The sequence below is a fragment of the Lactuca saligna genome, chromosome 7 (assembly GCF_052625555.1).
Source record: "Lactuca saligna cultivar CGN05327 chromosome 7, ASM5262555v1, whole genome shotgun sequence".
Taxonomy (NCBI): Eukaryota; Viridiplantae; Streptophyta; class Magnoliopsida; order Asterales; family Asteraceae; genus Lactuca; species Lactuca saligna.
In genome coordinates, this window is record NC_136423.1 from 55,615,921 (window position 1) to 55,628,846 (window position 12,926).

Here is a 12,926-nt window from a genome sequence, read left to right on the forward strand (position 1 = left end):
CTTATCAGACCTTCCCATTCATTACTCCAAACTTTTCACAAGCCAAACCTTCGAAATCTACCATCACTTCCCAAGGACTCGATCTTCGCTTTTCATTCACCAATAGTTTTAGATCACAAACCAACATCGACATTCAAATCTTAAGACCCCAAAATCATATTCGATTTCCAGTCCATCAATTTTGACCTTCGCTTGTGACTTAGACCATCCATCAACCATTGAATCATCGACTCTAAAATCGAATCAACTTCTAATACTTCGATTTCCATCCTTCCGAGTCGATATCACAAATCAACCATTCGACTATTGATTTCAACCCAATTCATCGACATCAACAATCAATTCAATAACGCTTTCAAAATTGGATTATAGATCAACATCAACAACCACATGTCGCTTTCTATACATCAATGGACCAAAATCAAATATAGTCGAACTCCCGATCAATCATCAGACTAAGCTATCAGAATCTTCCCATCAATCATATAATAAAGGCAAACATAAAATCAATATTCAATCAACACTGGTCCAAAATTGATTTCACTCCTATTCGATTCAAAATTAGCTGCCTTTTTCCCAGATTCATCACAATTATGAGAATCCAGTAGCATTAATCAAAACCAAAGACTTAAAATCAATGTACGAAAATCCCCAGTAGATGCGAGTCATTTATCAACTACAACAACTCGAATCGAAAAGATGAAAGAACATCAAATCAACATCGACTCAAATCGTTCGTAATCTAACTCAATACTTCGTTACTTCTCAATAATAAAATGTTCGTCATCAATCAAATCAAACCTAAAACTGTGAATCATCGACCTCAACAATCTCGATTTCCAAAATCAGTCAATATAAAGTCAACTTCAAAATATACAAATCCAAATTAATCCAACAAATCGATTTTGACTTTTAAGCAATATTGACTCAAACGAAGATTGATTCCAGTTTCTTTCAATCGATTTCACAATTCAAATCAAATATGTTCAACGAAAGGTCACAGAAATATAGTAAATTGATTCAAAATCAATTCAAAGAAAACAAATTCGGAAAAATCAAAATCAAAGTTAATTGAGTTTGATTAGAATACAGAAGCGAAATAGACAAAAACACATGAATATCAAGATTTTCATTAAGTTGTGTATCTTAATCAATTAAAAGAATTAGTAGCAAATGTTAAACTCTTTGGACTTAAACAATACTATTGATGAACATTAACAGTTCGACATATTGGGCCAAATGAACAGATATTTGGAATTTGGGTTACAACAATGAATAATAATCGAACCTTTTAGAAAATGATTCTAATCAATGAATTGTAATGGATTAAATTCTTGGATTAGGCTTTGATCTATACAAATGTAATTGGATAAAAAAAAGGGAATTGAAACGAATTAGATCCAATGAATCAAAACGATCAAAAATTCAAGAATATAATGCAAGAATCAATGAGATTTAGAGAGATCATAGAGAGACTCACCATAAATGCTCCAATTGTGACGAATTTAGCCAAACTAAGAATCTTTTCTTCAAAAAATCATGTTGATCTTCGAAGACCTGCTCTTATACCAATTGATGTGAATTATAAACATTGGTTTGGCATGCGGAATTAAAGAACACACAATGAACACGATGATTTGGGTGTTTAAGAGATGCATTCGATCATGAAAGTTGTTTACAAAAAATATAAGCTAGATTCAGACAAATAAATAGCTCACACTAACACTCTTAATGTTACATCTCTCAAGCACACATCTACAAGTGATATGAACTCACCTTATATAGAGATGTTTACAACTTTACATGTCTCTCTCTCTATCTCTCATGTCACAAGCCTAATTTAGCACATGCAAATTAGTCTACAAAAGTCAAACCATTTACAAGGTCATACATGGACAACTTTGTACCCAACACAATTATTTAAGGTACATAAAATCATATTATTATTATTATTATTATTATTATTATTATTATTATTATTATTATTCTTTATTTATTTATCTTTATTTTTGTGGTTTAAAAATATTTTAATATTTTTGATGTTTTATTTAAATATATATTTTTAATGTTGTTTTATTTTTGACGTTTTGTTCGTTTAAATTATATAATGATTTTTTTGACATTTTTTTCGAATAAACAATTACAACAATAACCCAGATAACTATCATTCTTCGAATAAAATTTTTTAATATTTTTTGTTCTTTCTTTAAACGATATATATATATATATATATATATATATATATATATATATATATATATATATACTTTGTATTTTTTTTCCCAGAAATAGTTATACGAAAAATAATAATTATTTAGGCAATATATGAAGAAGCACTGACATATGTTCGTGAACATTCTAAACGAACACGAACATATAAACAAATGAGATTTTCTTTTCCATGTTCGTTCATTTAACAAATTATCTTGTTCATGTTCGTTCGTTTATTTCGTAAACATACTATACGAACATAAACGAACAAAGATAAACAAACACAATGAAACATATATAAACATAAATGAACATATAATATGGTAATATAATAAAAAAATTGAACATAAATAAATATGAATAAATTAGACGAATGAATATAAATGAACATAAACGAACAACATAAACGAAAGTTCACAAACATAAATGAACGAACGAGACCATTGTTAATGTTCGTTCGTTTAACCAAACGAACAATAATTTTTGTTCATGTTTGTTCATTTATTAAATAAACAAACATAAACAAACTTACCGTCGAACAGTTCACGAATGTGACCGAACGTTCAGTTCGTTTACAACCATACATATAAGTGAATGATGTAAACAAAAAACATATAAAAAACAACATTAAATAATTATATTGGACGGACAAAACGTCAAAAAAAAAAAAAAAAAAAAAAAACAACAACAACATTAAAAATATATTTAAATAAAACCTCAAAAATATTAAAGATTTTTAAACTAAAAAACAAAGATAAATAAATTTAGCAATAAATAATAATAATAATAATAATAATAATAATAATAATAATAATAATAATAAGATTTTATATAATTTTGATAGTTGATTTAAAAAATAAAAATAATTTTATAAATAATCTATATTAATTCTATTAAAAAAAACAAAAAAGAAAAAACAATTATATATATATATATATATATATATATATATATATATATATATATATATATATATAAAATAAATTGTTAAGAAAAAAAGAAAAAAGAAAGAAAAGGTAATTTGGTCTTTTTATATGGACCGATGACATACAGTGTAATTTTCATAAACCGTAGGGATGTAACTATCAAATTTTAAACTTAGACACCAAAACTGAGAATTCGACAAAACCACAAAGACCATTTCTATAATTTACTCTAGTTTTAATCTTTTTTTTGAATGGTGGTTTGGTGTGGCGGATAGTGATATCTAATACAATAGTATGCCATAAAACACAACGAACTCGAGTTTAATCCCTCTCCGAAGAGATAACAACATCCTTAGCAACTCAATTTTCCGTTAAAGGGTTTAACCGCTTTGCACACGGATAAAACTCACTACCATTCCCCCATAAACTCCTAGGAAAGAAAAACTAAAGTATTTTTCCGTTCAATTGAACAAAACCTCATTAGCTACTGATAGTTTTAATCTAATAAGCCTTTAAAAAAATTAAGAAAACTTACACTTTTGAAAAAAAGAACTTTTTAAAAATTCTAAAAAAATATTTTGAAAAATGTTTAATAGCTTATCTAACACTTTTAATATTATACAATTTATTAAAATAAATTACTTAGAAATAATATATTTTTGTAGTTTCATCCTTTTACCACAAAAATAAAAAGTGAAAGTTTGTTATTTCATAGTCTATCACAAGTAACTTTAACGATAGTTTAAGAATAAAAAAATGTTATTGTACCACAATGAAGTTATATGATTTGTTCGATTTGATAAATTATTATTATTATTATTATTATTATTATTATTATTTGCCCTTCAGGTCATATAATTTTTACTATGTATATCAATTAGGTCATTATCGTTAGTTTTTAACCATTCATCCATTAAATAGTTATCTAAATTACACGAATGACCCCTATAATTTAAATTTCTTTCGTAGTTGGTCCCCTACTAACTATGATTTAAACTATACGATCAAAATTGTTACATTTCTAAAACTTTGGGGACCAAAGTCTAACATTTTAATCATCTTCCCCGTCAAATTTGGTTGAAACACAAATGCATCCCCAAAACAATGGGTTCTTGGTTCTTTCTCACAAGAGCATTTTTTTAATTACATTTCAATAGAACATTTTTCTAGAAAATTAGGATGACCCATATAAAATATAAATCAAACATTTAAAATAATTAAAACGTAAATAACTAATATTATTGTAATTTGTATTTGATTACAAAAGTACTTGGTTATAGGTAGAAAGAGACTACATACATGTACATCGTCTCCCAAAGATGCTGACTGCGAAATTTCCTCCAACAACGGTGACCCTCTATCCGACAAAGCATTCAAAACGGCATCTCAATTCAATTTCAGTAGCAACCATTGCTTTCTGGAACCAAAATCCCCGTGTTCCGACTTCATAAATTCCTTCACTTTCTTCTTTTTCTTCTTTCCGACCGAAGATTTTTCACATTTCACCGGTGGAGACCGTGTAATATCCACAATGTCCACCATCGAAATCCTCCACCAGTGTAAGATTTTTCACATTTCAAAACTAAGAACCCTATTGTTTCGGGGATGCATTTGTCTTTCAACCAGATATTATGGGGAAGATTATTAAAATGTTAGACGTTGCCCCCCAAAGTTTCAGAAATGTGACAATTTTGGTCGTATAATTAAAACCATGGCTGTAGGGGATTAACTACTACGACATCCCCAAATTTCTCGGCCAGAAAAAACCGATTTAATTTATACTTTTTAAAATAAAATAAGAGTAATCCTTTTCAAAGATGTTGCGGAATTTGTTCCCAAAACAAAACATGATAAAATTTTATCAAAAACTTTCTGTAACGAATATATTTTTTCATTTTATATCAAAACCTCGGGATGTCATGTTTCGATACAGATCAAAAACATAAACAAGACAATATAAGCCTTACAACAGTTATTTACAACTGCTAGCCTATAATGCAAAAATCACTCATCATCATCCGACTATGCTCGGGGTCCACTACCTGTCATATAAAAAGCTGAGTGGGTTAGGCTTGGGAGCCTGGTGAGCATATAGGGTTTTCAACCCACAATAAATAAATTTATTATGCTTAAACATCAAACAATCAACCAAATTACCCCAAGCCCATTATCTTATTTATTTCTTAAGGATTTATCCTAAGAATCAACTATCACTCATTCCTAAGGATTCATCCTAATGAATAGGCACGAAGTCACATTATCGCCAGGGTTTATACAACATACATTAAGTCCATAGCTGCCAGGGTTTATACAACATGTGCTAAGTCCATAGCTCTTATTTATCGACAATATTATTTACAGGAATCTCCCTGCAATACATATCAATGGGTTTTTAGAGTATAACTAATGAACATATAGTTCACACACTTACAGATTGCAAGTCTGCTAGTGTTTCACAGATCATCTAGAATAGTCTATGGTTGTTATCCATACTCTGTTGAATGATGGGGGACAACGTTTGGGTAAGTGATTCTCTTATATTTCACCATTCACCCTCATCTCATAATCTATATCACCGATCATTTCATTTATCCAACTCATCTTTCATCACATACCAAATATTTCATCTACCCATGTTTACCCAATATTTTTTGTAGAAAAAAATATACATATACAGTTTAAATTATTTAAAAACCTGTATAAATCATTCCTTCAACATCCATCTCAAATAAACAAACAATATATATTCACATAGCACATATTTTATATAAAATACTTTATATCTATGTGTAAGATGAAAGTGAATATACACTCACTTGATTTAATGATAATCGGGCAGCACTTCGTTTCCTAAAATAATCGTTTCTAATAAAACCGAGAGTTTTATTGAGAAACCGGGATCTGCGAGGGTCGGGCTTCGAAACCGAAAAGATAAATTTTTCCTGGTCTTCAGGTACTTTGGGGCGTGTTTCGGGTGTTTGGTATAATACCAGAGCTTTGGGGGAAGTCAAAATGATAAAGATATTGAAAAAGGGGTGAAAATGGCAAAAATCTAATTTTACCCCCGTAATCTCACAAGCCTTGTATTTATAGGCGAGGTCCGAAGGTCGGCTTAGAAGAGTGAGTCAGCAACGAAGGCGCATGGCAGCAGGAGGCGAAGGCACGCAGATGGCTCGCACAAGCGAGGGTCCAGGTGTGGCCTTCTGATTGGACCGAGGTCTAGGTCTGAGGCGTGCAAGGTGGCGCGCCATGCGAAGGTCGGACACGCAAGAAAGGGCACGTGTCGGACCGCGGTTGGACCAACGCTTCGGATGCGAGGGTTGCAACATGCCTCGGATGACTCAACAATTTCGGACACGTGGCGCGCATACAGTGAAGGCGACGTGGCCGAAGCATGACTATGCGAATTTTCTCGATTTTTGTGCAAAAACTTCTAAAATCCATAACTTTCACATACGAGCTCCGTTTTTGACGTTCTTTATATGTACACATAGGTAAAGTTACGCTTCACAACTTTCATTTAGACTTTGTCGGGTAGTTTTGACTTTAATTTTTATATTATTATTTTTAACAGATCGGGACAAAAAATCCGTTAAAAATTCATAACTTCTTCATCCGACATTTGTTTTTGTTTGTCTTTTTACCGTTGTACTACTATTGACGAGACCTTCGATTCTCGTTTAGGTTGTGTCGGCTAAAAATCACTCGATCTAAAATTCGAGTTTTTAGCTGTCTATTGGTAAGCTAAAACTTAGAAAAATCATAACTTTCTTATATGAAGTCAGATTTGGACGTTCTTTTTATACACACTCCCGGTTTAACGAACACTACGACTTTCGTTTAGATCACTAAGGCTAAAAACTAGTTTATCAAAAACTCACTTTTTACGTCATTCGGCATCGTGTCGGTTTTGTCGTGAAACTTCGACAAGTCATAACTTATTCGTTATAATTCGGATATCGGTATTCTTTATATATCCATAACCCTTGTCACGATCACTACAACTTTCTTAATAGATATCAGCTTAGAAGAGTGAGTCAGCAACGAAGGCGCATGGCAGCAGGAGGCGAAGGCACGCAGATGGCTCGCACATGTGAGGGTCCAGGTGTGGCCTTCTGATTGGACCGAGGTCTAGGTCCGAGGGGTGCAAGGTGGCGCACCATGCGAAGGTCGGACACGCAAGAAAGGGCACGCGTCGGACTGCGGTTGGACCAACGCTTCGGATGCGACGGTTGCAACACGCCTCGGATGACTCAACAATTTCGGACACGTGGCGCGCATAGAGTGAAGGCGACGTGGCCGAAGCATGACTATGCGAATTTTCTCGATTTTTGTGCAAAAACTTCTAAAATCCATAACTTTCGCATACGAGCTCCGTTTTTGACGTTCTTTATATGTACACGTAGGTAAAGTTACGCTTCACAACTTTCATTTAGACTTTGTCGGGTAGTTTTGACTTTAATTTTTATATTATTATTTTTAACAGACCGGGACAGGTAATCCGTTAAAAATTCATAACTTCTTCATCCGACGTTTGTTTTTGTTTGTCTTTTTACCGTTGTACTACTATTGACGAGACCTTCGATTCTCGTTTAGGTTGTGTCGGCTAAAAATCACTCGATTTAAAATTCGAATTTTTAGCTGTCTATTGGTAAGCTAAAACTTAGAAAAATCACAACTTCCTTATATGAAGTCAGATTTGGACGTTCTTTTTATACACACTCCCGGTTTAACGAACACTACGACTTTCATTTAGATCACTAAGGCTAAAAAGTAGTTTATCAAAAACTCACTTTTTACATCATTCGACACCGTGTCGGTTTTGTCGTGAAACTTCGACAAGTCATAACTTATTCGTTATAACTCGGATATTGGTATTCTTTATATATCCATAACCCTTGTCACGATCACTACAACTTTCTTAATAGATATCGACTTTATCTAATGTTTATTTTCGACGCTCATTTTTATTCTTAATTAATTAAATCCTAGTAATTAAACATAAAACACATAATTCACATAATATTCACATAATTCCTTTTCGTTTCTTCAAAATGAGTTAGAAATGTTAACCTAGAATATTATATCAATATTAATGCCTAGCCTAGAAACACGGACGTTACAACTACGCAAGAATTTTAAACCATAACGACCATTCGTGTAATTTAGATAACTATTTAACGAATGAATGGGTAAAAACTAATGATAATGACCTAATTGACATCTATAGTAAAAGTTAAATGACCTAATGTGCAAAAAAAACATAATTGGTCTAGTCGGACAAATCACATAAGTTCATTATAGTGTAGTAACATTTTTCCCTAAGAATAATTGCATATTTGGCTCTTCTTTATGCGCAACATTCACTCTGATAACAAAACTTTCATATATCGACATGTTTGGTCCTTGTGTACAAAATAAATTACAAAAAATGCCCATGAAAATTACAAAAAGGTTCCTAAATAGATTTTGTGTTACACAAGCGATCCTTATGTTTAATACTTTCTTATGTTGGCAACTTTGATCAATTTCTAGAAAATAAATAACAAAAACTACCCATAAAAAAGTCTGTGTGCAATTTTTTATTATAAAAACTATTACGATCTATTTAAAGAAAATACAAAGATATCCCTACCAAATAGAAAACTTATGTATCAACTGTGGTTCTAAAAAGCGCGCCTCAAGGCGTGTCATGGCGCAAGTCGTGGTGTAGCCATTACGAAAACGTCAAAGGCGGGTTTGTTAAACGTGATGCCCAAATAACGTGTCAAGGCGCGTCTTATCGCGTTATGACGCGAATTTTTTTCAAGGCACATGTTTTTTTTTTTTTTTCTTTTGTTTTTTTATCGGGCCTAAAATAAATGAGTTTTTGTTAACTTTTTTCTATTAAATATTAATATAACACTTCTAAAAACTTCATATATTTGATAAAATTCAATAATTATATGATTTATATCTTTTAATGTATATAATAGTCACGTCATGGTCTCCCAAAACTTATCATGACTTAACTTTTACTTTGCCGCCAAATCACGAATTATATTATTTAAAACCTTGGTACATAGTAAACTCACGAAGTGCGTCCCCGATGAATGACAATTTCTAGTTATTATTATTATTCTAAAATATAAATTGAATATCTTAAAAAAGAAAAGATAAATAATCAATTTATAATTTTCACAATTATAATTTTTTTGCTTGATGATCATTGAATTCTATTAAAGCCTCTTCTTATGATTTCACCAACCAATCGACATTTGCCCACTAACCCTTTTTCATCATGTCCATTAATGAATTTTCCAAACCACTTCACTGTGAATTTCTCTTCCCAACATTTTTTACTCAATTTCCCATTAAAGAAATATATAAAAAATCAAACCTTTTCCTGATGCCTTTATTGCTCCTTTCAACAGAAAGACAAAATCTCTTTTAATTTGCTTGTTTTCTCTGTTCGCTTGCTCGTGCCTCCAATCCCCAAATAAGCTAAAGCCTATCTCTTTTGAAGGGGAAATATATAAATGGCAATAAACTCGTTTTTCTCGTAAATTTCTTGAAAATACGCAATTCATTTAGGGTAGTCGATCGGCGGTGGATGGCGGTGGCTGCGGCGGCTGGTGGTGTTGTTTGAAATAAACTCATATTGATGATAAACCGAAGCGCATTCTTGGAGTCTTGAAAACTCCTTTTCCGAACATGGGTTTTGCTCACTTTGGTTCAATTGTTCTTCTTACTCTGTTCTTCAGGTCAAACCTTGGTCAACAACAAGAACAGCCCACACCCATTCCCAATACAGATGAGTTCTTCATCTCTGATTTCTTTCAGAAAATGGGTATTTTAAATTCTTCGATTTCTCATGTTTACAATTTTTCTTCACCCGTTTGTTCATGGCAAGTTGTTTTCTGTGATGCCAATCAAGAACATGTCATAGGTCTAAATGCTCCTAATTTGGGTCTTTCTGGTTCAATCCCCGATAACACAATCGGCAAACTCACAAAGCTTCAATCTTTGGATCTAAGCAGTAATCAGATCACTAATTTGCCTAATGATTTTTGGAGTTTGGGTTCACTGAAAACTCTTAATCTTTCGAACAACAAAATCTCCATGAATCTTCCAAGTAACATCGGAAACTTCGGTTCACTTGAAAAACTAGACCTTTCGTTCAATAATTTCTTCGGTAGTCTCCCTGAATCGATTAGTTCGTTAATCAGTTTACAAGTTCTTAATCTCAATCGAAATGGGTTCGATTCCCCTGTTCCATTGGGAATCTTAGCATGTCGTTCATTGATTTCTCTTGACTTTTCTTCCAACAGTTTCAATGGAAGTCTTCCCGATGGTTTTGGTTCGTCATTTCCCAAACTCAAAAGCTTGAATCTTGCTGGAAATGAAATGAAGGGAAAAGATTCAGATTTTTCGAAATTAGAATCTTTAAAATACCTTAACATTTCCAAGAATCTTTTTCAGGGCTCTGTTGTAAAAATCTTTCAGGAGTCATTGGAAGTGGTCGATTTGAGTAGTAATCACTTCGAAGGTCTTATTTCTCAGGTAAATTTTGGTTCATTAGTTTATCTTGATGTCTCCGATAATGAAATTAGTGGAGAATTTTTCAGTAATTTAAGTGAAACCCATAAGCTCAAACACCTTAATTTCGCCAACAACAGATTTTCGAAGCAAAATTTTCTCAAAATCGATCAAATTCCTAGTTTAGAATACTTAAACTTGTCCCATACGAATCTAATCGGCGGAATTGGTGATCAAATCTCGATGTTAACTCATCTGAAAACACTCGATCTCTCGAGTAATCATCTCACTGGTAAAATCCCACTTTTGACCTCAAAAACCCTCCAAAATCTCGATCTTTCTTTCAATAATCTAACCGGTGAAATACCCATTTCGCTCTTGAGAAAGGTTCCATGGATGGAAAGATTCAACTTTTCTTACAATAATCTAACCCTTTGTGACGCACAATTTTCCCTCGAAACCCTTCACTCTGCTTTCATCGGTTCATCAAATAGTTGCCCAATTGCTGCAAACCCTAATCTTTTAAAGGCCAAAACTCGTACCCATAAAGGACTCGAGCTTGCTTTAGCTTTAACCATTTCATTGATCGTTTTACTCGGGGCATTGCTATTTTGTGCATTCGGTTGTCGGAAAAAAACCCAAATGTGGGCCCTAAAGCAAGATTCATATAAAGAAGAGCAAGTGATTTCGGGTCCATTTTCATTCCAAACGGATTCAACCACATGGGTAGCAGATGTAAAAGTTGCAAATTTAGTCCCTGTAGTTATCTTTGAAAAGCCATTACTAAATTTCACCTTTTCGGATCTTCTATCCGCCACTTCGAATTTTGATAGGGGTACCCTTTTGGCCGAGGGGCGTTTTGGTCCGGTTTATCGCGGGTTTTTACCCGGTGGGATCCATGTAGCCGTAAAAGTTCTAGTTCTTGGATCCACCATGACAGATCAAGAAGCAGCTAGAGAGCTCGAGTATCTTGGAAGAATAAAACACCCGAATCTTGTTCCTTTAACCGGATATTGTCTCGCGGGTGAAAAAAGAATCGCGATTTACGATTACATGGAGAATGGCAACTTGCATAATTTGCTCCACGATCTTCCTCTTGGAATTCAAACCACGGATGATTGGCGTTTCGATACATGGCAAGCAGAAGCAGATGAAAGTAACAGTATCAGTAACAGTATTAGTAACAGTAACAATATTGGGATTCAACACGTGGGGTCAGGAGATTTGTTGGCCACGTGGCAATTTAGGCATAAAATTGCGTTAGGCACTGCTCGCGCTCTGGCGTTTCTCCACCATGGATGTTCGCCACCGATCATCCATAGGGACGTCAAGGCGAGCAGTGTTTATCTTGATTTGAATCTTGAGCCAAGATTATCGGATTTTGGACTCGCGAAAATCTTTGGGAATGATCTTCAAGATGAAATGGCGCGTGGGTCACTTGGGTATGTCCCACCCGAGTTTTTGAATCAAGATGGAAGCTCGAATAGCTCGTCACCATATGTGATCACTCCAAAATCCGATGTTTATGGATTTGGAGTGATTCTTCTTGAGTTAATATCGGGGAAAAACCCGGTTGAAGATGAATACCCAGATGAAAATAACTCAAAAGATTCAAATTTGGTGAGTTGGGTGAGAGGTTTAGTGAGAAAGAATTGTGGGTTTTTGGCGATAGATCCAAAGATTCATAACACAGGAATCGAGGCTCATATGGTGGAGGCATTGAAGATTGGGTATTTATGTACGGCTGATCTTCCGGCCAAGCGGCCGAGTATGCAACAGGTGGTTGGACTTTTAAAGGATCTTGAACCAGTCATGAATTAGTGAGAATTTTAATGTTTTTTTTTTCATCTTTTTTGAGGTTGTGGTTTTTTTTTTATTAGATTGTTGTTATGGTGTACAGTTTGTTTGAATATCATTGAAGGCAACCGATTCGAAAGAAGTTTTCGATGATTTAAACTTGTAATCTTTAACGTGTCGTCTAATATGAAAGGATTGCATATCGTTCAAGCTAAGCTCTTTTAATGCATGAAAATATACATGTAAAAATAATTCGAATAGAAAGCTAATTTGGTGACTATAAGGTCCTGTTTTTTTTCTTCTACTAATTGTTGTCCGAAGGATGTTTACAAAATATTTAACAACATTACCTACTTTTAGGCGAATGAAAGCAAAAAATAAAGATTTGTTAAAAGATTAGCTTAGTGGGAAAATCGTAACTTCTCCTTATTTGTAAAAAGTATGGCTTGATGGGAAAAATATAAACTTATCCTT

At 33.3% G+C, this 12,926-nt stretch overlaps 1 protein-coding gene across 1 annotated transcript; it reads left to right on the top strand.

Annotated features, from left to right (window-relative positions):
- Positions 1-9,517: 9,517 nt before the first annotated feature.
- On the top strand, positions 9,518-12,667 carry LOC145004644 (Leucine-rich repeat protein kinase family protein). The gene has a single exon (XM_078963606.1). It carries the CDS (start codon positions 9,831-9,833, stop codon positions 12,474-12,476), a length of 2,646 nt encoding a protein of 881 aa, XP_078819732.1. The 5' UTR covers positions 9,518-9,830; the 3' UTR covers positions 12,477-12,667.
- The last annotated feature ends 259 nt before the right edge of the window (positions 12,668-12,926 follow it).

Bases quoted from the DNA above. Each gene is read 5' to 3' on its own strand.
- LOC145004644 (XM_078963606.1), top strand. From the start codon at position 9,831: ATGGGTTTTGCTCACTTTGGTTCAATTGTTCTTCTTACTCTGTTCTTC.